Source organism: Pseudophryne corroboree, chromosome 9, assembly GCF_028390025.1.
Source record: "Pseudophryne corroboree isolate aPseCor3 chromosome 9, aPseCor3.hap2, whole genome shotgun sequence".
NCBI lineage: Eukaryota > Metazoa > Chordata > Amphibia > Anura > Myobatrachidae > Pseudophryne > Pseudophryne corroboree.
In genome coordinates, this window is record NC_086452.1 from 62,571,124 (window position 1) to 62,598,361 (window position 27,238).

General features: G+C 45.2%; 1 protein-coding gene across 1 annotated transcript in view; it reads left to right on the top strand.

The window, feature by feature from the left end:
- Positions 1-27,238, top strand: part of BEST4 (bestrophin 4) — a 203,935-nt gene that overhangs the window by 42,438 nt on the left and 134,259 nt on the right. Inside the window, exons 3-4 of the mRNA XM_063939452.1 lie at positions 13,660-13,814; positions 16,459-16,536. Coding sequence (XP_063795522.1) covers positions 13,660-13,814; positions 16,459-16,536 — 233 coding nt within the window. The remainder of the gene's footprint in view (positions 1-13,659; positions 13,815-16,458; positions 16,537-27,238) is intronic.

The window sequence follows — 27,238 nt, forward strand, 5'->3', positions numbered from 1 at the left end:
ATGGCTCAATGTACACAAACTTTGTTTAATACACAAACTTATTAAAAATATTGTATTAAATGACCTTCAGGCTGTGTGTATAAGGTGTATATGAAACATAAATGAATTGTGTGAATGTAGATACACTTTGTTCAATGCACAAAGTTACAAAAAATATTGGCTAAAATCAGAGCCGGCCCTAACCAATATGATGCCCTAGGCAAGATTTTGGCTGGTGCCCCCTAGCACAACCGCTGGTTCCGCCTCTGACCTTGCACCTCTTTCCCAGCACTATCACCCCTCACCCATAGCAGTCCTTATTTTGGGGTTTGTACCCCTATATTTTAAATAGGAACAGTTTGCACATTTTGCGCACAGCCCAAAAAGGAATGTGTTTTTGCTGGCAAGGGGCATGGCCCCACAATAGTAACCCCATTTCCAATTACGCCACACAGTACTGCAACTTTATTCACATTTGATCATGTGATAGTGTCCATAATTCATATTACATCCCACAGTAGTATCACTTTACCTTAAACGTTACTCCTCACAGTAGAGCCCCTTATTCACATTACATCACAATGAATTGCTCCTAATTCACATTATACCACACCCTATTGCTCTTTATTCACATTAGACAACACAGTAGTGCCCTCTCTATACGCAACGCCACATAATAGAGCACCTTATACACATAATGCCACACAGTAATGCATTTATACACATAATTCCACACAGTAATGCCCCTTACACATATGAGACACATTATTAATGTCCTTATAAACATAATGCGCCTTACACATTATGACAACCTTTATTAATGCCCTTTTACACATAATGTTCCTTACACATATGCTGCACATTATTAATGCCCTTATACACATAATGACACACATAGTGCCCCCTACACATTTGCTGCACATTATTAGTGCCCCAATACACATAATGACACACATACAGTTGTACCCTGTTACATATATGCCGCACATTATTAATGCCCTTATACACATAATGACACACATAGTGCCCCTTACACATATGTTGCACATTATTAATGCATTTTTACATGACACATAATGCTCCTTACACATATTCCAAACACTACTGCACAATCAACCCACTCACATGCACACAGTACTCACACTTCCACTAACACTGTGACCTCTGCCTCTGCTTGGATACAGATGTGTCTTCTTAAATCTTGCCTCAATGCTAACGTCGGGCACCTTTTTTATGAAAATGCATCTTATTGGCATTGCTATGTGGCTAGGATGCACAAGCAGCTTCTGCTTATTAAAATGATATGCAGCATGCCTATGTATTGTGTTAGACTGTGGCTGTATCTGCATATGAAATGCTACACACAGACTATAGGCATGCCGCATATCATTTTAATCAGCAGAAGCTGCTGATGCCCTTAGGCATATCAAATGCCCTAGGCAATTGCCTAGTTTGCCTATGCCTATGGCCGGCTCTGGCTAAAATTACCTTCCGGCTGTGTGTATAAGGTGTATATGTAACAAAAATGCATTCTGTGCTTAGACTTAGGTCCCATCACTATGATATCTCATTATGGTATGCAATTATTCCAAAATACGGAACAATCCGATATCCAAAAACCTCTGGTCCCAAGCATTTTGGATAAGGGATACTCAACCTGTATATGATATAATGTGCTGTAGCACTATATGATATAATGTGCAGTGTCACTATATGATATAATGTGCTGTAGCACTATATGATAGAATGTGCAGTACCACTATATGATATAATGTGCAGTATCACTATATGATATAATGTGCAGTATAATGTGCAGTGACGCTATATGATATAATGTGCAGTGTCACTATATGATAGAATGTGCAGTACCACTATATGATATAATGTGCAGTGTCACTATATGATATAATGTGCAGTACTACTATATGATATAATGTGCAGTACCACTATATGATATAATGTGCAGTGTCACTATATGATATAATGTGCTGTAGCACTATATGATATATAGTGGTACTGCACATTCTATCATATAGTGCTACAGCACCTTATATCATATAGTGACACTGCACATTATATCATATAGTGGTACTGCACATTCTATCATATAGTGCTACAGCACATTATATCATATAGTGACACTGCACATTATATCATATAGCGTCACTGCACATTATACTGCACATTATATCATATAGTGACACTGCACATTATATCATATAGTGGTACTGCACATTATATCATATAGTGCTACAGCACATTATATCATATAGTGGTACTGCACATTCTATCATATAGTGCTACAGCACATTCTATCGGGATCCGGTCAAGATGCCGCCGGACGGAATCCCGGCGGCATTTAGTACTGATCCCATTCTATCATATAGTGCTACAGCACATTATATCATATAGTGACACTGCACATTATATCATATAGTGGTACTGGACATTATATCATATAGTGGTACTGCACATTATATCATATAGTGACACTGCACATTATATCATATAGTGGTACTGCACATCTATCATATAGTGCTACAGCACATTATATCCAGGGCCGGTTCTTGCCCTTGTGGCGCCCCGGGCAAAAATAGGGGCGTGGCTTCATATGGGGGCGTGGTCAGTTATGCCCTCATTTGTGCCCCTGTAGCGCAGCTGGAAGAAAAATAAAAATAAAATAAAAGTATACTTACAATCCCCGCTCCTGATTCCAGACCTCCTCCTCCGCCGGTGCTGCTCTTCTCCAGTCCTCGGATCTATGGGAGAGACGTCATTACGTCTCTCCCATAGCACAGCATAGACACTAGAGGTCAATTATGACCCCTAGTGTCTGTGCCACTATGCTGTGCGGTGCGCGATGACATCATCGCGCACCGCACAGCAAAGGTCCTCTCCATGAAGAGAAACTAGACGCATAGCATCTAGTTTCCCTTCATGGAGAGGACCTTTGCTGTGCGGTGCGCGATGACGACATACCGCACAGCACAGCACAGGTCCTCTCCATGAAGGGAAACTAGACGCGTAGCGTCTGGTTCCCTTCAAAGCGGGGGACCAGCGGCGGGCACAGCGGGGGGCACAGTGGCGGATCTTGCCATGGTGCAGCGCCCTCCGGATGGCGCCGGCGCCCTCCGGAAGGCGGCGCCCCGGGCAAAAGTACTGCTTGCCCGTGGCAAGATCCGCCACTGATTATATCATATAGTGACACTGCACATTATATGATATAATGTGCAGTACCACTATATGATATAATGTGCAGTACCACTATATGATATAATGTGCAGTACCACTATATGATATAATGTGCAGTGTCACTATATGTTATAATGTGCTGTAGCACTATATGATAGAATGTGCAGTACCACTATATGATATAATGTGCAGTGTAACTATATGATATAATGTGCAGTACCACTATATGATATAATGTGCAGTGTCACTATATGATATAATGTGCAGTGTCACTATATGATATAATGTGCTGTAGCACTATATGATAGAATGTGCAGTACAACTATATGATATAATGTGCAGTGTCACTATATGATATAATGTGCAGTACCACTATATGATATAATGTGCAGTGACGCTATATGATATAATGTGCAGTGTCACTATATGATATAATGTGCTGTAGCACTATATAATAGAATGTGCAGTACCACTATATGATATAATGTGCAGTGTCACTATATGTTATAATGTGCTGTAGCACTATATGATATAATGTGCAGTGTCACTATATGATATAATGTGCTGTAGCGCTATATGATAGAATATGCAGTGTCATTATATAATATAATGTGCAGTGTCACTATATGATATAATGTGCAGTATCATTATCTCCTATATATTTGCCCAGATCTGTGACTTTGTGATTCATTTGCTAACGCTGGGCGGAGTCACAATGCTGGGCGGAGTCAAGTCACATCTGCCCAAATATATAGGAGAGAATAGGAGTACACACTGGCCAAATATATAGGAGAAAATAGGAGAACATTTAACAGTACATGGTGATAACAGTACATACATAGTGAGCGCAGGAGAGACAGCAGCAGCAGGTTAAAGCTCCGTATAAGCACCACCCCCAGCCGTCAGCTATTGGACACATGTTAAAGCTCCATACAAGCACCGCCCCCAGCCACCAGCTATTGGACACATGGCTGAGGAGTGCGCTGTGATTCGCCGCCAATGCAACTAGCACCTGGGTCCCCGCTCACACAGGGAGACGCTGGCGGACACTACAGTGCCAGGCGCCGGAGAGTGCAGTAAGATGCCTGTGCGCTCCGTCCCCTGGCAGTGAGCCCCGCTTCGTACCCGCCCTCACCCAGCGTCCCCGCTATATGTAGGGAGTTGGGGATGCTCTGTACCACGGGGGCAGCAGCAGTAGCTACATCCCATCATACCCACAGGTGGCCAATCACAGCGCACCCTTCAGCATGTGTCCAATGGCTGGCGCCTGGAGGCGGTGCTTGTATGTCGCGTTAACATGCTGCTGCTGCTGCCTTTCCTGCGCTCACTATGTATGTACTGTTATTACAATGTACTGTTATGTGTTCTCCTATGCTCTCCTATATATTTGGCCAGTGTGTACTCCTATTCTCTCCTATATATTTGGCCAGTGTGTTCTCCTATTCTATCCTATATATTTGGCCAGTGTGTTCTCCTATTCTCTCCTATATATTTGGCCAGTGTGTTCTCCTATTTTCTCCTATGCTTCTCCTATATATTTGGCCAGATCTGTAACTTGACTCCGCCCAGCATTGTGACTCCACCCAGCTTTAGCAATGAGTCACAAAGTCACAGATCTGTCCTAATATATAGGAGATACCTACCTCCATCCCACCCACAGCAAACCCACGGCTGCCCCTACACCACCTACGGACCCCCTCGACCATCCACTGCACCCCCTACACCTACACCTCCCCCACCCAATGAACCCCAGCCCCTCACCCGCCACCACCGGACCCCAACACCACCCGCAAGCACACCTACCCCTTACCCACCCACAACGCTTCCAGAACCCCTCCCACATCCACGAGAGCCTTGCACCGACCCCTCCCCCACCCCCTCCAATGCTACCCCACCCACATCGCATCCAGACCCCATCCACCACCCCCAGTTCCCTGCTCCTCCCCCACCCACACCACCTCCCGCCCCCCTCTTCTATCCGCACACACTCCCGGCATCCGCCCCTCCTCCACCCACAGACACCCTCCCCCATACGCGGTCACCCCTGCACCCGCTACATTCTGTACATCATGCCCTGCAGCCACTGTTCACACCCACTAAAGGGCCTACGCCCCCTTCACCATCAAACGCACTTTCGTCGTGCACTATTTACCCACTCACACAACTACGTGCAGGGGTTACGGGGGCGTAGCCCCTTCCGACGGTGTGAAGAGCGCCCGTAGGGCGCGATGAATCACCTAGTATGATATAATGTGCAGTGTCACTATATGATATAATGTGCAGTAGCGCTATATGATATAATGTGCAGTGTCATTATATGATATAATGTGCAGTGTCACTATATGATATAATGTGCAGTGTCACTATATGATATAATGTGCAGTAGCGCTATATGATATAATGTGCAGTGTCATTATATGATATAATGTGCAGTGTCACTATATGATATAATGTGCAGTAGCGCTATATGATATAATGTGCAGTGTCATTATATGATATAATGTGCAGTGTCATTATATGATATAATGTGCAGTGTCACTATATGATATAATGTGCAGTGTCATTATATGATATAATGTGCAGTAGCGCTATATGATATAATGTGCAGTGTCATTATATGATATAATGTGCAGTGTCACTATATGATATAATGTGCAGTAGCGCTATATGATATAATGTGCAGTGTCATTATATGATATAATGTGCAGTGTCATTATATGATATAATGTGCAGTGTCACTATATGACATAATGTGCAGTGTCATTATATGATATAATGTGCAGTAGTGCTATATGATATAATGTGCAGTGTCACTATATGATATAATGTGCAGTAGCGCTATATGATATAATGTGCAGTGTCATTATATGATATAATGTGCAGTGTCATTATATGATATAATGTGCAGTGTCATTATATGATATAATGTGCAGTGTCATTATATGATATAATGTGCAGTGTCACTATATGATATAATGTGCAGTAGCGCTATATGATATAATGTGCAGTGTCACTATATGATATAATGTGCAGTAGCGCTATATGATATAATGTGCAGTGTCATTATATGATATAATGTGCAGTGTCATTATATGATATAATGTGCAGTAGCACTCTATGATATAATGTGCAGTGTCATTATATGATATAATGTGCAGTGTCACTATATGATATAATGTGCAGTAGCGCTATATGATATAATGTGCAGTGTCATTATATGATATAATGTGCAGTGTCATTATATGATATAATGTGCAGTGTCACTATATAATATAATGTGCAGTGTCACTATATGATATAATGTGCAGTAGCGCTATATGATATAATGTGCAGTGTCACTATATGATATAATGTGCAGTGTCATTATATGATATAATGTGCAGTGTCATTATATGATATAATGTGCAGTAGCGCTATATGATATAATGTGCAGTGTCATTATATGATATAATGTGCAGTGTCACTATATGATATAATGTGCAGTAGCGCTATATGATATAATGTGCAGTGTCACTATATGATATAATGTGCAGTAGCGCTATATGATATAATGTGCAGTGTCACTATATGATATAATGTGCAGTGTCACTATATGATATAATGTGCAGTAGCGCTATATGATATAATGTGCAGTGTCACTATATGATATAATGTGCAGTGTCACTATATGATATAATGTGCAGTAGCGCTATATGATATAATGTGCAGTGTCACTATATGATATAATGTGCAGTGTCACTATATGATATAATGTGCAGTAGCGCTATATGATATAATGTGCAGTGTCACTATATGATATAATGTGCAGTGTCACTATATGATATAATGTGCAGTGTCATTATATGATATAATGTGCAGTGTCACTATATGATATAATGTGCAGTGTCACTATATGATATAATGTGCAGTGTCACTATATGATATAATGTGCAGTGTCATTATATGATATAATGTGCAGTGTCACTATATGATATAATGTGCAGTGTCACTATATGATATAATGTGCAGTGTCACTATATGATATAATGTGCAGTGTCACTATATGATATAATGTGCAGTGTCACTATATGATATAATGTGCAGTGTCATTATATGATATAATGTGCAGTGTCACTATATGATATAATGTGCAGTGTCACTATATGATATAATGTGCAGTGTCACTATATGATATAATGTGCAGTGTCATTATATGATATAATGTGCAGTGTCACTATATGATATAATGTGCAGTGTCACTATATGATATAATGTGCAGTGTCACTATATGATATAATGTGCAGTGTCACTATATGATATAATGTGCAGTGTCACTATATGATATAATGTGCAGTGTCACTATATGATATAATGTGCAGTGTCACTATATGATATAATGTGCAGTGTCACTATATGATATAATGTGCAGTAGCATTATTTAATATATTGCACATTGACACTATATATTTATTGCGTAGTTACTCTATACTGAGCAGTGTGACACTATATGATACACTGGTTATCGTTCAAAGGGTCGACCTAGTTAAGGTCGACAGGGACATGGCTGACACGTGAAAAAGGTCGACACATTAAAATGGTCAACATGGGACAGGTCAACATGGATTATTTGAATGTTTTTGGTGTTGTTTATTGCGTAAAATGTCCAGGAACCCCAATTAGTGCATCGCGTCCCCTTGCATGGATGAAAGATAAAAATCTTTTTTTTTTTAAACCCATGTGGACCTCTTCATGTGTCGACTTTTCCCGTTTCAACCATTTTAAAGTGTCGACTTGCCAATAGTGGTTGACCTTTGGACTGTTGCCCTATGTACTGTCGACCTACCATCTGGCTACCAATACACTGTGCAGTATCACTTTGTGATATGCTGTGCAGCTCCAAATATGTGATATGCTGTGTAGGGCTAGTATATGATATACTATTCTATGCCACTATATGATATACTGTACAGTGCCTTTATACTGTGTATTACATTACCTGGTAGCACTGCACAGTATAAAGGCACTGCACAATATGCGGGATCCCGAACGCCAGGATCCTGACCGGCTCCCCCACTATGTGATATACTGTGTAGGGCCTCCAGGTAATATACTGTGCAGTGCCACTATGTGATATACTGTGTAGGGCCTCCAGGTGATATACTGTGCAGTGCCACTATGTGATATACTGTGTAGGGCCTCCAGGTGATATACTGTGCAGTGCCACTATGTGATATACTGTGTAGGGCCTCCATGTGATATACTGTGCAGTGCCACTATGTGATATACTGTGTAGGGCCTCCAGGTGATATACTGTGCAGTGCCACTATGTGATATACTGTGTAGGGCCTCCAGGTGATATACTATGTAGGGCCTCCAGGTGATATACTGTGCAGTGCCACTATGTGATATACTGTGTAGGGCCTCCATGTGATATACTGTGTAGTGCCACTATGTGATATACTGTGTAGGGCCTCCAGGTGATATACTGTGCAGTGTCAATATGTGATATACTGTGTAGGGCCTCCATGTGATATACTGTGCAGTGCCACTATGTGATATACTGTGCAGTGCCTCCAGGTGATATACTGTGCAGTGCCACTATGTGATATACTGTGTAGGGCCTCCAGGTGATATACTATGTAGGGCCTCCAGGTGATATACTGTGCAGTGCCACTATGTGATATACTGTGTAGAGCCTCCAGGTGATATACTGTGCAGTGCCACTATGTGATATACTGTTTAGGGCCTCCAGGTGATATACTGTGCAGTGCCACTATGTGATATACTGTGTAGGGCCTCCAGGTGATATACTGTGCAGTGTCAATATGTGATATACTGTGTAGGGCCTCCAGGTGATATACTGTGCAGTGTCAATATGTGATATACTGTGTAGGGCCTCCAGGTGATATACTGTGCAGTGCCAATATGTGATATACTGTGTAGGGCCTCCAGGTGATATACTGTGCAGTGTCAATATGTGATATACTGTGTAGGGCCTCCAGGTGATATACTGTGCAGTGCCACTATGTGATATACTGTGTAGGGCCTCCAGGTGATATACTGTGCAGTGTCAATATGTGATATACTGTGTAGGGCCTCCAGGTGATATACTGTGCAGTGCCACTATGTGATATACTGTGTATGGCCTCCAGGTGATATACTGTGTAGAGCGTCCAGGTGATATACTGTGTAGGGCAGTGTTTCCCAACCTCGGTCCTCAAGGCACACTAACAGTCCTGGTTTTCGTGATATCCAGGCTTAAACACAGGTGACTTAATTAGTCGCTCAGTTATTGTGATTTAACCATCTGTGCTGAAGCCTGGATATCACTAAAACCTGCACTGTTGGTGTGCCTTGAGGACCGCGGTTGGGAATGCCTGGTGTAGGGCCTCCAGGTGATATACTGTGTAGAGCATCCAGGTGATATACTGTGTAGGGCCTCCAGGTGATATACTGTGCAGTGCCACTATGTGATATACTGTGTAGGACCTCCAGGTGATATACTGTGTAGTGCCACTATGTGATATACTGTGTAGGGCCTCCAGGTGATATACTGTGCAGTGCCACTATGTGATATACTGTGTAGGGCCTCCAGGTGATATACTGTGCAGTGCCACTATGTGATATACTGTGTAGGGCCTCCAGGTGATATACTGTGCAGTGTCAATATGTGATATACTGTGTAGGGCCTCCAGGTGATATACTGTGCAGTGTCAATATGTGATATACTGTGTAGGGCCTCCATGTGATATACTGTGCAGTGCCACTATGTGATATACTGTGCAGTGCCTCCAGGTGATATACTGTGCAGTGCCACTATGTGATATACTGTGTAGGGCCTCCAGGTGATATACTATGTAGGGCCTCCAGGTGATATACTGTGCAGTGCCACTATGTGATATACTGTGTAGAGCCTCCAGGTGATATACTGTGCAGTGCCACTATGTGATATACTGTGTAGGGCCTCCAGGTGATATACTGTGCAGTGCCACTATGTGATATACTGTGTAGGGCCTCCAGGTGATATACTGTGCAGTGTCAATATGTGATATACTGTGTAGGGCCTCCAGGTGATATACTGTGCAGTGTCAATATGTGATATACTGTGTAGGGCCTCCAGGTGATATACTGTGCAGTGCCAATATGTGATATACTGTGTAGGGCCTCCAGGTGATATACTGTGCAGTGTCAATATGTGATATACTGTGTAGGGCCTCCAGGTGATATACTGTGCAGTGCCACTATGTGATATACTGTGTAGGGCCTCCAGGTGATATACTGTGCAGTGTCAATATGTGATATACTGTGTAGGGCCTCCAGGTGATATACTGTGCAGTGCCACTATGTGATATACTGTGTATGGCCTCCAGGTGATATACTGTGTAGAGCGTCCAGGTGATATACTGTGTAGGGCAGTGTTTCCCAACCTCGGTCCTCAAGGCACACTAACAGTCCTGGTTTTCGTGATATCCAGGCTTAAACACAGGTGACTTAATTAGTCGCTCAGTTATTGTGATTTAACCATCTGTGCTGAAGCCTGGATATCACTAAAACCTGCACTGTTGGTGTGCCTTGAGGACCGCGGTTGGGAATGCCTGGTGTAGGGCCTCCAGGTGATATACTGTGTAGAGCATCCAGGTGATATACTGTGCAGTGCCACTATGTGATATACTGTGTAGGACCTCCAGGTGATATACTGTGCAGTGCCACTATGTGATATACTGTGTAGGGCCTCCAGGTGATATACTGTGCAGTGCCACTATGTGATATACTGTGTAGGGCCTCCAGGTGATATACTGTGCAGTGCCACTATGTGATATACTGTGTAGGGCCTCCAGGTGATATACTGTGCAGTGTCAATATGTGATATACTGTGTAGGGCCTCCAGGTGATATACTGTGCAGTGTCAATATGTGATATACTGTGTAGGGCCTCCAGGTGATATACTGTGTATGGCCTCCAGGTGATATACTGTGTAGAGCGTCCAGGTGATATACTGTGTAGGGCCTCCAGGTGATATACTGTGTAGAGCATCCAGGTGATATACTGTGTAGGGCCTCCAGGTGATATACTGTGCAGTGCCACTATGTGATATACTGTGCAGTGCCACTATGTGATATACTGTGCAGGGCCTCCAGGTGATATACTGTGTATGGCCTCCAGGTGATATACTGTGTATGGCCTCCAGGTGATATACTGTGTATGGCCTCCAGGTGATATACTGTGTATGGCCTCCAGGTGATATACTATGTAGGGCCTCCAGGTGATATACTGTGCAGTGCCACTATGTGATATACTGTGTAGGGCCTCCAGGTTATATACTGTGCAGTGCCACTATGTGATATACTATGTAGGGCCTCCAGGTGATATACTGTGCAGTGCCACTATGTGATATACTGTGTAGAGCCTCCAGGTGATATACTGTGCAGTGCCAATATGTAATGTACTGCGTATGGCCTCCAGGTGATATACTGTGTAGAGCGTCCAGGTGATATACTGTGTAGGGCCTCCAGCTGATATACTGTGTAGGGCCTCCAGCTGATATACTGTGCAGTGCCACTATGTGATATACTGTGTATGGCCTCCAGGTGATATACTGTGTAGGGCCTCCAGGTGATATACTGTGCAGTGCCACTATGTGATATACTGTGCAGTGCCACTATGTGATATACTGTGCAGGGCCTCCAGGTGATATACTGTGTATGGCCTCCAGGTGATATACTGTGTATGGCCTCCAGGTGATATACTGTGTATGGCCTCCAGGTGATATACTGTGTACGGCCTCCAGGTGATATACTGTGTACGGCCTCCAGGTGATATACTGTGTACGGCCTCCAGGTGATATACTGTGTATGGCCTCCAGGTGATATACTATGTAGGGCCTCCAGGTGATATACTGTGTAGCATACTTGCCTACCTGACCCTCTCCATGAGGGAGAAAATGCTCTGTTCCTGGACTTTCCTGGTAATGTATGATTGCCATCACCTGTGGTGAAACACCTTGCTTGTCAATTACCTATCTCACCACAGGAGATGGCAATCATACATTACCAGGAAAGTCCAGGAACAGAGCATTTTCTCCCTCATGGAGAGGGTCAGGTAGGCAAGTATGCTGTGAAGGGCCTCCAGGTGATATACTATGTAGGGCAGTGTTTCCCAACCACGGTCCTCAAGGCACACTAACAGTCCTGGTTTTAATGATATCCAGGCTTGAACACAGGTGACTTAATTAGTACCTCAGTTATTTTGATTTAACCATCTGTGCTGAAGCCTGGATATCACTAAAACCTGTACTGTTGGTGTGCCTTGAGGACCGCGGTTCGGAATGCCTGGTGTAGGGCCTCCAGGTGATATACTGTGCCGTGCCACTATGTGATATACTGTGTAGGGCCTCCAGGTGATATACTGTGCAGTGCCACTATGTGATATACTGTGTAGGGCCTCCAGGTGATATACTGTGCAGTGCCACTATGTGATATACTATGTAGGGCCTCCAGGTGATATACTGTGTAGGGCCTCCATGTTATATACTGTGCAGTGCCACTATGTGATATACTATGTAGGGCCTCCAGGTGATATACTGTGTAGGGCCTCCAGGTGATATACTGTGCGGTGCCACTATATGATATACTGTGCAGTGCCTTTATACTGTGTAGGGCCGCCAGGGTATATACAATATGCAGTGTCACTATGTAATATACTGAATATAGCCACCATATGATATACTGTGCAGTGCCACTATGTGATATACTGTGTAAATCCTCTATATGATATACTGAGCACTGCGACTATATAATATACTGCAGGATGTATCTATATTGCCCAGTGTTATTATGTGATCTACTATTCAATGCCACTATATTATATACTGTACAGTACATCTATAGTTTGCAGTGTCACTTTATGATATACTTTACTGTTCACTGAGGAGTGCCACTATATAATATACTGTACTATGTCACTATATATTCTCAGTAGTGTGTGACTGGGTCCCAGATTTATCAAGCCTTGGAGAGTGATAAATTGCACAGTGATAAAGTACCAACCAATCAGCTCCTGTCATTTTTCAAACACAGCCTGTGACATGGCAGTCAGGAGCTGATTGGCCGGTACTTTATCACCGTGCAATTTATCAGTCTCCGAGGCTTGATAAATCTGGGCCTGGGGCAGTGAGACTTCTGATTGTGGGGCAGATTTATTAAGCCTGGTGAAGTGATAATTCGTAAGGAGATAAAGTACCAGCCAGACAGCTCCTGTCATTTTTCAAACCCAGCCTGTAACATGGACGTTAGTAGCTGATTGGCTGGTGCGTTATCAACTTCCACTTTATCACTTCACCAAGCTTAATAAATCTGCCCCTGTGAGACTGGTAGAATTTATGACAGATTATTAATAGTTACCCAGCACATGATGGCACGGTGCTGTTATGTGATGGTCACAGAACATGGGTGGGCTGAGTAATAACAGAGGAAAACGGTTAATGCTAACGTCTTATACTGTATGTTCCAGGTTTCATGACCCGTGAAGAGCTGAAGAAATATGAGAGTTTAGCATCTGACTTCAACAAGTACTGGATCCCCTGCGTCTGGTTTACTAACCTGGTGTCTCAGGCCCGGAGAGATGGGCGAGTCAGGGATGACATTGCCACCAAACTCCTCATAGATGTGAGCAACTCTATACTAATAATTCACATACCTAATAACTGCCTCTGCCACTGTGCTCTACCCATCTACAACTATATGTCTTACGCTCCAAACTACCCATGTCCAACCTGTCTCCACCTATCCATCAGACCCTCCAAAGTGCCTGTATGATCTTCCCATCTCCACCTATCCCTCTCTCTCCCCAAACTGCTCCTCTGTTCTACCTATCCACCATACTCTCCAATCTGCCCATGTTCTACTCTTGTCCAAAGCCAAGACCTGTACATATTCCCCCTCATTGTATTGCGTCCACCTAACAACCGTTGTGAATGATTGCTCAGGATGGAAAGTCAGGTTGGTTATTGACCACTATTGAAGATGAAGATGCCCCATTTCCTGTGCAATCTGCTCACTTGGTCTATCATCTGGGCACCCGGATCTGTATAGAGTTTCATTGCACATAAGTAGCCCCAATTGTCCATAGTTGCGGTCATTTGGGCATTGTGCTAATACCTCTGAAGGCATCTGGGCACCATTAATCTTGATGGCTACTTTTCTTCTAGGAAACTCTAATTAAATCTAAAATTAAGTCTGCCCCTGTATCAGCTACATCGTCATCGTTTATGGCCTACAGTACGTGATTGTCGTACACAAATGCTGTAATAAAACCCAAAATAATAGTTGTATAATACATGTACTACGAGTACTTTCCTGCTCCTGCTTCCAGAATTTCACTTTTTTGCAAATGCTCTGCATGATACTCTCAATAACTCTAGTTGCTGGAAAGTAGTGTAACAATAACACCAAACTTCTCGGCTAATATGTTAACTAACATTTAATTTTGTAAATGTTTTTGTTTGTTTTAGAAAGACTGGTTTGTAAAGATTGTTTAAAATTTACAGCATTTTTGAGATGACCATAGTGGATCTCTAGTCCACAAAGGTCTAACAGACTTGCCACCACACTTGCACACCTGCACTTTATAAGCCACGTCCTGCACTGGTGACATCACTTCCTGCACTGAATGTTCCACTTCCTATTTTTGTATAGGAAAGTGCACCTGTCACTACCCACACCAATGGCCTGCAATTTTATGGGGTGAACAAACTTAAAGGAGTGCAGCCAAATACATTTACCGGGAAGAACCAGCAACATCCCCGAGCATTAGGTCATTTGTCCCTACCAAGTTATTAGGATATATATTGAGCATCTGGCAGAGGGATTGAGCAATAGACAAATCAAGACCTACAATTCTACCTTGATGGGGAAGAATCTAATACCCCTTTCACATCGCACAAATAACCCGGTACCGACACGGCATATTGCCGTGTCGAACCGGGTCAGTGTGCGATGTGAAAGCACACTGGGCGATTTAGCGGGTCGCCTGACCCGGTAAATCAACCCGGTAAAAAAGAAGGGTTTTACCCGGGTTGATTACCGGGTCAGGTGCGGTGTGAATGGGAGCCGTGTCGATGCGACACGGTTCCCATTCACAAGATAGGGAGAGGCGGCGCTGGAGATGAGCTCATCTCCCGACGCCGCCTCCACCCCCGCTGCTGCTGCGGCCTCCGTTGTCATGGCAACCGACCCGGTATATTGCCGGGTCGGGAAGCCTGCAACGGAGCGCAAATGCCGGATCCCACCCGGTAAGTACACGTTTGTCTTACCGGGTAGGACCCGGCATTTGCGGTGTGAATGCAGCATAACCCTCATCATTCCATCACTATGATGGAACAGGAGGAGGAGCAGCAGCAGCAGCAGCAGCAGCAGCAGAGAAGTGGTTAGAACGATTTAAAATATTGCAATCGTTAATACATACTTTCATGATTTTGCTTTAGAATGATTTCAGAACAAAATAATGTTACCTTCAGTTCCGGTTTAATTAAAAAAAAATTGTGATGCTCATTGTGTTGGCAATATCTGCCCCTCTAAGCTGTTTTTTTAAGTAGTTATTTAGTCTTTCCTAAATTCAACGTAAAAGTATTTGTAGAAAGTGACAGTAGACCTAATGTATTAAGGGCCCAATTCAAGGTTGATTGTAAAACAACAGTTTCCTCTAATGGGCAAAACCATGTGCACTGCAGGTGTGGCAGATATACGTGCAGAGAAAGTTAGATTTGGGTGGGTTATTTTGTTTCTGTGCAGGGTAAATACTGTCTGCTTTATTTTTACACTGCAATTTAATTTCAGTTTGAACACACCCCACCCAAAGCTAACTCTCTCTGCACATGTTATATCTACCCCACCTGCAGTGCACATGGTTTTGCCCATTAGAGGAAAATGTTGTTTTGCAATCAACCTCGAATTAGGCCCTATATAAAGATGTTTGGTGCTAACTTATTAATTAATGCAACGTATGATGGGGTCACGGTCCTGAGAGGGAAGAGCTCACCAAAAACCAAAGCAAGGCCTCTATATGTATCCACAGATGTCCGTATCCAGGCCATGAGAAGACTGACTTTCCAGATATACATATTACATGTAAGATAATGAAATAACTGCTAATAATGCATTCAAAAGTATACATTGTAATATGGACTTTACGGAAAATACAAAATGCTGGATAGATATAGGATTCGGGTTACTTATACAGCGAAAATTAAAAGCCTTTCAACTCTTTGCCATATAATTACTTAAGATAACTTGTAAATCTATTTTTCTATAGGAGCTGAATAAATATCGTGCGAAGTGCAGTTTGTTATTCCACTATGATTGGATCAGTGTCCCGCTGGTGTACACACAGGTAGGTCATATATCCCAAAGTAATTATTATCTATTCTTATTATTATGCTGGCACTATATATGTAAATGTTAATAATAAGAATTTACTTACCGATAATTCTATTTCTCGTAGTCCGTAGTGGATGCTGGGACTCCGTCAGGACCATGGGGAATAGCGGCTCCGCAGGAGACAGGGCACAAAAGTAAAAGCTTTAGGATCAGGTGGTGTGCACTGGCTCCTCCCCCTATGACCCTCCTCCAAGCCTCAGTTAGGATACTGTGCCCGGACGAGCGTACACAATAAGGAAGGATTTTGAATCCCGGGTAAGACTCATACCAGCCACACCAATCACACTGTACAACCTGTGATCTGAACCCAGTTAACAGCATGATAACAGCGGAGCCTCTGAAAAGATGGCTCACAACAATAATAACCCGATTTTTGTAACAATAACTATGTACAAGTATTGCAGACAATCCGCACTTGGGATGGGCGCCCAGCATCCACTACGGACTACGAGAAATAGAATTATCGGTAAGTAAATTCTTATTTTCTCTGACGTCCTAGTGGATGCTGGGACTCCGTCAGGACCATGGGGATTATACCAAAGCTCCCAAACGGGCGGGAGAGTGCGGATGACTCTGCAGCACCGAATGAGAGAACTCCAGGTCCTCCTCAGCTAGGGTATCAAATTTGTAGAATTTTGCAAACGTGTTGGCTCCTGACCAAGTAGCAGCTCGGCAAAGTTGTAAAGCCGAGACCCCTCGGGCAGCCGCCCAAGATGAGCCCACCTTCCTTGTGAAATGGGCATTTACATATTTTGGCTGTGGCAGGCCTGCCACAGAATGTGCAAGCTGAATTGTACTACACATCCAACTAGCAATCGTCTGCTTAGAAGCAAGAGCACCCAGTTTGTTGGGTGCATACAGGATAACAGCAAGTCAGTTTTCCTGACTCCAGCCGTCCTGGAAACCTATATTTTCAGGGCCCTGACAACATCTAGCAACTTGGAGTCCTCCAAGTCCCTAATAGCCGCAGGTACCACAATAAACTGGTTCAGGTGAAACGCTGACACCACCTTAGGGAGAAACTGGGGACGAGTCCGCAGCTCTGCCCTGTCCGAATGGACAATCAGATATGGGCTTTTGTGAGACAAAGCCACCAATTCTGACACTCGCCTGGCCGAGGCCAGGGCCAACCGCATGGTCACTTTTCATGTGAGATATTTCAAATCCACAGATTTGAGCGGTTTAAAATGTGATTTGAGGAATCCCAGAACTACGTTGAGATCCCACAGTGCCACTGGAGGCACAAAAGGGGGTTGTATATGCAGTACTCCCTTGACAAACTTCTGGACTTCAGGAAGTGAAGCCAATTCTTTCTGGAAGAAAATTGACAGGGCCGAAAATTTGAACCTTAATGGACCCCAATTTGAGGCCCATAGACACTCCTGTTTGCAGGAAATGCAGGAATCGACCGAGTTGAAATTTCTTCGTGGGGCCTTCCTGGCCTCACACCACGCAACATATTTTCGCCACATGTGGTGATAATGTTGTGCGGTCACCTCCTTCCTGGCTTTGACCAGGGTAGGAATGACCTCTTCCGGAATGCCTTTTTCCCTTAGGATCCGGCGTTCCACCGCCATGCCGTCAAACGCAGCCGCGGTAAGTCTTGGAACAGACATGGTACTTGCTGAAGCAAGTCCCTTCTTAGCGGCAGAGGCCATGAGTCCTCTGTGAGCATTTCTTGAAGTTCCGGGTACCAAGTCCTTCTTGGCCAATCCGGAGCCACGAGTATAGTTCTTACTCCTCTACGTCTTATAATTCTCAGTACCTTGGGTATGAGAAGCAGAGGAGGGAACACATACACCGACTGGTACACCCACTGTGTTACCAGAATGTCCACAGCTATTGCCTGAGGGTCTCTTGACCTGGCGCAATACCTGTCCAGTTTTTTGTTCAGGCGGGACGCCATCATGTCCACCTTTGGTCTTTCCCAACGGTTCACAGTCATGTGGAAGACTTCCCGATGAAGTCCCCACTCTCCCGGGTGGAGGTCGTGCCTGCTGAGGAAGTCTGCTTCCCAGTTGTCCACTCCCGGAATGAACACTGCTGACAGTGCTATCCCATGATTTTCCGCCCAGCGAAGAATCTTTGCAGTTTCTGCCATTTCCCTCCTGCTTCTTGTGCCGCTCTGTCTGTTTACGTGGGCGACTGCCGTGATGTTGTCCCACTGGATCAATACCGGCTGACCTTGAAGCAGAGGTCTTGCTAAGCTTAGAGCATTGTTTTATGTGGAGAGAAGTCTCCAGACTTGATCACACTCCCTGGAAATTTTTTCCCTGTGTGACTGCTCCCCAGCCTCTCCGGCTGGCATCCGTGGTCACCAGGACCCAGTCCTGAATGCCGAATCTGCGGCCCTTTAGTAGATGAGCACTCTGCAGCCACCGCAGAAGAAACACCCTTGTCCTTGGAGACAGGGTTATCCGCTGATGCATCTGAAGATGCGATCCGGACCATTTTTCCAGCAGATCCCACTGAAAAGTTCTTGCGTGAAATCTGCCGAATGGAATCGCTTCGTAAGAAGCCACCATTTTTCCCAGGACCCTTGTGCAATGATGCACTGACACTTTTCCTGGTTTTAGGAGGTTCCTGACTAGCTCGGATAACTCCCTTGCTTTCTTCTCCGGGAGAAACACCCTTTTCTGGACTGTGTCCAGAATCATCCCTAGGAACAGCAAATTGTCGTCGGAAACAGCTGCGGTTTTGGAATATTTAGAATCCACCCATGCTGTCGTAGAACTACTTGAGATAGTGCTACTCCGACCTCCAACTGTTCTCTGGACCTTGCCCTTATCAGGATATCGTCCATTTTCTTTGAAGAAGAATCATCATTTCGGCCATTACCTTGGTAAAGACCCGGGGTGCCGTGGACAATCCAACCGGCATCGTCTGAAACTGATAGTGACAGTTCTGTACCACGAACCTGAGGTACCCTTGGTGAGAAGGGCAATTTGGGACATGGAGGAAGCATCCCTGATGTCCCGGGACACCATATAGTCCCCTTCTTCCTGGTTCGCTATCACTGCTCTGAGTGACTCCATCTTGATTTGAACCTTTGTATGTAAGTGTTCAAATATTTCAGATTTAGAATAGGTCTCACCGAGCCGTCTGGCTTCAGTACCACAATATAGTGTGGAATAATACCCCTTTCCTTTTTGTAGGAGGAGTACTTTGATTATCACCTGCTGGGAATACAGCTTGTGAATTGTTTCCAATACTGCCTCCCTGTCGGAGGGAGACGTTGGTAAAGCAGACTTCAGGAACCTGCGAGGGGGAGACGTCTCGAATTTCCAATCTGTACCCCTGGGATACTACTTGTAGGATCCAGGGGTCCTGTACGGCCCCAGCGTCATGCTGAGGACTTGGCAGAAGTGGTGGAAGGCTTCTGTTCCTGGGAATGGGCTGCCTGCTGCAGTCTTCTTCCCTTTCCTCTATCCCTGGGCAGATATGACTGGCCTTTTGCCCGCTTGCCCTTATGGGGACGAAAGGACTGAGGCTGAAAAGACTGTGTCTTTTTCTGCTGAGATGTGACTTAGGGTAAAAAAGGTGGATTTTCCAGCTGTTGCCGTGGCCACCAGGTCCGATGGACCGACCCCAAATAACTCCTCCCCTTTATACGGCAATACTTCCATTTGCCGTTTGGAATCTGCATCACCTGACCACTGTCGTGTCCATAAACATCTTCTGGCAGATATGGACATCGCACTTACTCTTGATGCCAGAGTGCAAATATCTCTCTGTGCTCTATAGTCAATAAAATACTGTCCCTGTCAAGGGTATCAATATTTTCAGTCAGGGAATCCGACCAAGCCACCCCAGCGCTGCACATCCAGGCTGAGGCGATAGCTGGTCGCAGTATAACACCAGTATGTGTGTATATACTTTTTAGGATATTTTCCAGCCTCCTATCAGCTGGCTCCTTGAGGGCGGCCGTATCTGGAGACGGTAACGTCACTTGTTTTGATAAGCGTGTGAGCGCCTTATCCACCCTAAGGGGTGTTTCCCAACGCGCCCTAACTTCTGGCGGGAAAGGGTATACCGCCAATAATTTTCTATCGGGGGAAACCCACGCATCATCACACACTTCATTTAATTTATCTGATTCAGGAAAAACTACATGTAGTTTTTTCACACCCACATAATACCCTTTTTTGTGGTACTTGTAGTATCAGAAATATGTAACACCTCCTTCATTGCCCTTAACATGTAACGTGTGGCCCTAAAGGAAAATACGTTTGTTTCTTCACCGTCGACACTGGAGTCAGTGTCCGTGTCTGTGTCTATGTCGACCGACTGAGGTAAATGGGCGTTTTAATAATAATAATAATAATAATAATTTTATTTATATAGCGCTCTTTCTCCAACAGGACTCAAGGCGCTTTACAGACATCAAAAACAATGCACATGATACAGAGGATTTGACTAATACAACAATAGACAAGCAACACAGACATAAAAGAAAAATCTTAAGTCCACAGAAAGCATAACGCAGGATTGGTGAAGGCATTTTGGGTAATAACTTCCAAGGGTTGTGTATTCCACCCTTATAGGTACCAAGTGCAGCAGCCATCTTGGGCGCTAAGCGTAGGATTACCCAGGTGGAATAGTCTACGCCTAGAAGAGATGACACAAAATGGGGGTGATTTCAGAGTCCTACAGTTTAGAGTAGGGTTCCAACAAAACCACAAGGTCCATGTATTTTTTTCATCCCATCCACAAGTGTACCATATGGGGCAGCCATGTTGGGCGCACTTTGAAGGTTACACTGTGGGAGGTGAGCCATGCAAGGGCCAAGTTCATATATGGGAAAACTGATGCTTATGTAATAGTATGATGTACCCTGCATGTAGGGCACAATGGAAAGGTGTGCAATCAGTGGAGGTAAACATTACAGGAAAACACATGGTGGGTTGGAAGCGAGCAATGGAGAGAAAAAAAAAAAAAAAAACACAATAGCAGGTAACTAGTGGCAGAAGTAGGAGTGGGATAACATTTTGATCAGATCTTAGTTCGGTTGGGTATGAGAATGAGGGGGGCATACTCAGACGCAATGGGGATGTCCCTGCTGATCCCGGTCCTGGTGCTCTTCCCCCACAGTTCCCTGTTCATCTTGATGGTTAGGCCCAGGGACAGACTTGATGTTCTCAGACAGAGAGGTTGTAAGCATGGTCTTGGTGTTCTCATGTTTGAGGCAAGGAGAGGCCACATAAAGTTCCAGAGTTTTTAGGTTGTAATGCAGGCCTTTTGTTAATTTGTAAGTTTGTTTGACTTCTGTTTTCCTTCGGTTTAACACAGGTATAACACTGCTATTGATATTAGCTGCCACTTAATAACTAGCCACTTCATACACTAGTCACTGCAACGTCCTTATAGGCCTGACGTCCTATACTATACTGGGTTTTAAAGCCCCTGACGGTGTTTGAGACGCCTGGACAGGTACTAATTTGTTTGCCGGCCGTCTCATGTCGTCAACCGACCTTGAAGCGTGTTGACATTATCACGTAATTCCTTAAATAAGCCATCCATTCCAGTGTCGACTCCCTAGAGAGTGACATCACCATTACAGGCAATTGCTCCGCCTCCTCACCAACATCGTCCTCATACATGTCGACACACACGTACCGACACACAGCACACACACAGGGAATGCTCTGATAGAGGACAGGACCCCACTAGCCCTTTGGGGAGACAGAGGGAGAGTTTGCCAGCACACACCAAAACGCTATAATTATACAGGGACAACCTTTATATAAGTGTTTTCCCTTATAGCATCTTAATATATAATCATATCGCCAAATAAGTGCCCCCCCTCTCTGTTTTAACCCTGTTTCTGTAGTGCAGTGCAGGGGAGAGCCTGGGAGCCTTCCCACCAGCAGTTCTGTGAGGGAAAATGGCGCTGTGTGCTGAGGAGATAGGCCCCGCCCCCTATTCCGGCGGGCTCTTCTCCCGGTTTTTCTGAGACCTGGCAGGGGTGAAATACATCCATATAGCCTCAGGGACTATGGGGTATATGCAATAGCGGGCGAATTGGCAAAATAGGCGAATTCCGGGCCGTTTTCGCCTCCAAAAATCAATTCGCCTATGCAGTGCAGTCATTTTTCGCAAAAAAACGGCCCGTCAAAATTCGCCTTTTCTCAATTCGCCTTTTTCCGAATTCGCCTTTTCTGCAATGGTACAGATGCTGCAATTCGCCTCCAGCATATTCAATTCAAGTTTGGAAATTCGCCTGCAGTGCTTTTAGACAGCAAATTCGCGATTTTCACTCCGCCACACTTTGGAGGGTGAAAACAAATAAAAAAATTTTAAACATGTTTTTTTTTGTGTTTTTTTTTTTAGGAATAGCAGATCTATTTATATTAGAAGGGATTAGGTTTTTTTTTTTTTTTTTTGGGGGAGGCACAAATATTATTTATATATTTTTTAAAATAATATTTTTATTTTTTTATTTTTTTTTATTGCTGGAACGGTAAAATCCGGGGAAAAAATGGCGTGGGGTCCCCCCTCCAAAGCATAACCAGCCTCGGGCTCATTGAGCTGGTCCTGGTTCTAAAAATGCGGGGAAAAAATTGACAGGGGATCCCCCGTATTTTTAAAACCAGCACCGGGCTCTGCGCCTGATGCTGGTGCCAAAAATACGGGGGACAAAACGAGTAGGGGTCCCCCGTATTTTTAACACCAGCATCGGGCTCCACTAGCTGGACAGATAATGCCACAGCCGGGGGTCACTTTTATACAGTGCCCTGCGGCCGTGGCATCAAATATCCAACTAGTCACCCCTGGCCGGGGAACCCTGGGGGAATGGGGACCCCTTCAATCAAGGGGTCCCCCCCCCCAGCCACCCAAGGGCCAGGGGTGAAGCCCGAGGCTGTCCCCCCCCATCCAATGGGCTGCGGATGGGGGGGCTGATAGCCTTTGTGTTCAAAAAAAAAGATATTGTTTTTTCCATTAGTACTACAAGTCCCAGCAAGCCTCCCCTGCAAGCTGGTACTTGGAGAACCACAAGTACCAGCATGCGGGAGAAAAACGGGCCCGCTGGTACCTGTAGTTCTAATGGGAAAAAAATACCCAAATAAAAACAGGACACAGACACCGTCGACAGTAAAACTTTATTACACACTGCCGACACACACATACTTACCTATGTTCACACGCCGACATCGGTCCTCTTCTCCATGTAGAATCCCGGGGTACCTGAAAATAAAAGATCAATTATACTCACCTCAACAGGCTCCAGAGATAAATCCACGGACTTGGCAAAAAAAGAAAGCGCATTTACCCGCACCAAAAACGGACTGAAAGGTGTCCCATGCTGACACATGGGACACCTATCCACGATTAAGATCTGTCAGTGACAGTTGTCACTGACAGGTCTCTAAGCCAATCAGGAAGCGCAACTTCGTTGCGCTAACCTGATTGGCTGATCGCTGTGACAGCGCATCGCACAGCTCCCTCCATTATATTCAATGGTGGGAACTTAGCGGCTAGCGGTGAGGTCACCCGCCGGTCAGCGGTGACCGGCGGGTGACCCCACCGCTAGCCGCTAAGTTCCCACCATTGAAAGTAATGGAGGGAGCTGTGCGAGGCGCTGTCAGAGTACAGACGGCGTCCAGCCAATCAGATGAGCGCCACGGCAGTAGCGCTTCCTGATTGGCTGAAGGGACATCAGTGACAGGAGTCACGTGATGTCCCGGCATTCGGGGAGAGGGGTCCCATGTGTCAGCATGGGACCCCTTTCGGTCCGCAGGTCCGGTTGTTCGTTTTCTTTTTTTGCCAAGTCCGTGGATTTATCTCTGGAGCCTGTTGAGGTGAGTATAATTGATCTTTTATTTTCAGGTACCCCGGGATTCTACATGGAGAAGAGGACCGATGTCGGCGTGTGAACATAGGTAAGTATGTGTGTGTCGGCAGTGTGTAATAAAGTTTTACTGTCGACGGTGTCTGTGTCCTGTTTTTATTTGGGTATTTTTTTTCCATTAGAACTACAGGTACCAGCGGGCCCGTTTTTCTCCCGCATGCTGGTACTTGTGGTTCTCCAAGTACCAGCTTGCAGGGGAGGCTTGCTGGGACTTGTAGTACTAATGGAAAAAACAATATCTTTTTTTTTTAACACAAAGGCTATCAGCCCCCCCATCCGCAGCCCATTGGATGGGGGGGGACAGCCTCGGGCTTCACCCCTGGCCCTTGGGTGGCTGGGGGGGGGGACCCCTTGATTGAAGGGGTCCCCATTCCCCCAGGGTTCCCCGGCCAGGGGTGACTAGTTGGATATTTGATGCCACGGCCGCAGGGCACTGTATAAAAGTGACCCCCGGCTGTGGCATTATCTGTCCAGCTAGTGGAGCCCGATGCTGGTGTTAAAAATACGGGGGACCCCTACTCGTTTTGTCCCCCGTATTTTTGGCACCAGCATCAGGCGCAGAGCCCGGTGCTGGTTTTAAAAATACGGGGGATCCCCTGTCAATTTTTTTCCCGCATTTTTAGAACCAGGACCAGCTCAATGAGCCCGAGGCTGGTTATGCTTTGGAGGGGGGACCCCACGCCATTTTTTTTTCGGGTTTTTCCCCGTTTTTTCCCGTTTTTTAAAATCGCGGTAAAATCCGCAAAATCGGCCGATTTTCGCCCGCGACTCTGGCGAATCCGTTTTTCATTGCATATGGTGAATTCCGGAAGCCACCTTCCGGAATTCACCTGGCGAATTTGGTCGAATTGAAAAAACGGCGATAATTGCCGCGATTTCGCCCGCTATTGCATATACCCCTATATGTGATGTATTCTTTTTAGCCAGAAAAGGTATTAACATTGCTGCCCAGGGCGCCCCCCCCAGCGCCCTGCACCCTCAGTGACCGTTGGTGTGAAGTGTGCTGAGAGCAATAGCGCACAGCTGCAGTGCTGTGCGCTACCTCATGAAGACTGAAAAGCCTTCAGCCGCCGGTTTCTGGACCTCTTCTTACTTCGGCATCTGCAAGGGGGTCGGCGGCGCGGCTCCGGTGACCCATCCAGGCTGTACCTGTGATCGTCCCTCTGGAGCTAGTATCCAGTAGCCTAAGAAGCAAATCCATCCTGCACGCAGGTGAGTTCACTTCTTCTCCCCTAAGTCCGTCGTTGCAGTGAGCCTGTTGCCAGCAGGACTCACTGAAAATAAGAAAACTATCAAAACTTTTACTCTAAGCAGCTCTTTATGAGAGCCACCTAGATTGCACCCTTCTCGGCCGGGCACAAAAACCTAACTGAGGCTTGGAGGAGGGTCATAGGGGGAGGAGCCAGTGCACACCACCTGATCCTAAAGCTTTTACTTTTGTGCCCTGTCTCCTGCGGAGCCGCTATTCCCCATGGTCCTGACGGAGTCCCAGCATCCACTAGGACGTCAGAGAAAAATTGAATATAACACACAGGATACTAGAGTAGTAAATAATACATGGATGTTGGATGAAGTTTCTAGAGTTACGTTGTTGTTGTTTTTTTGCTTTAGTCAAAATATCAATTGAGTTATGCCAAAGTTGTGACCTGGTTTGTGTGTCATCTCCTACGCGTTTCACCCTAGTATCTTTGTACCTCAGAGATAAAGGTGTATATTCCATTGCGTCCACGTATAATTATATTGCGTCTTTGAGGACAGGGGCATTTTATACAGAGTAGGGGGCCCGTGTGCACCTCCGGGTGGGCCCCCTCCTCTGAACGGCGCTGTAGACTCCGGCAATGTGCCGGAGTCTACTGCCCATGCGCAGGTCTCCGGAAACATGGCGCCCGTCATGATCCGGAGACCAATTTGGCTACCGCACATGTGCGGCGGCCATTTTGGCTGCGATTTCCGCCACGAACGCTGCGCCCGCCACTGGACACCGGTAAGGTAAGTATTTAAATGGGTGCAATGTGTGCGGTGTGGGCCCCCCCTGGACCCAGGGGCCCGTGTGCACCACACATTGTACCCATTATAGAAACACCAATGTCTGAGGGACATTTACTCAGTGTGCTCAGCTAACACTTGCCTATCCTTGTTTCGGATGTAGTATGGTTTGCCGGTGACCGGGTTCCCAGCGTCCAGCATACCAGCGCCGAAATCCCGACCGCCGGCATGCCAACAGCAGGGGATAGCGCAAATGAGCCTCTTGCGGGCTCGCACTCGCCATGCTGCGGGCATGGTGGCCCCCAAGAGGGAGAATAGGTGTCGGTATGCCGGGTGTCGGGATTCCGGCGCCGGTATACTGAGCGCCGGGAGCCCAACAGCCGGCATACTGAATACCACCCCTTGTTTCACCTCTGCGGGGGAAAGGCGCACTGGTCTAAAATATGCACCTATCTAAATACAGACGCATTTTCACATCACAAAAATTGACATACTCTAAAGCAGCCCTACAGCATATTCATGCCCTTAGCTCTCAGGTGGCAATGAGCCCTCCTTGGACTACTAGTTCCTGTTCATCTAGATGCCAGGAATTCAGAAAATCCATTCTCATTATAAAGTAACTTTGTACAGAATCAGAATTTTGCTTAGTTTTGACGTATGGTGATAACTAACTAAATAAATATACAATTGAGGATGACCAAGTGATTTCATGAAGATCACACCGTTCAAAGTCTTTATATTAGTTTATTTATACTGTATATATATATTCTGCATATCTACTGAGTTTTGAATTCAGACACATCCATCCCTCAGATACACA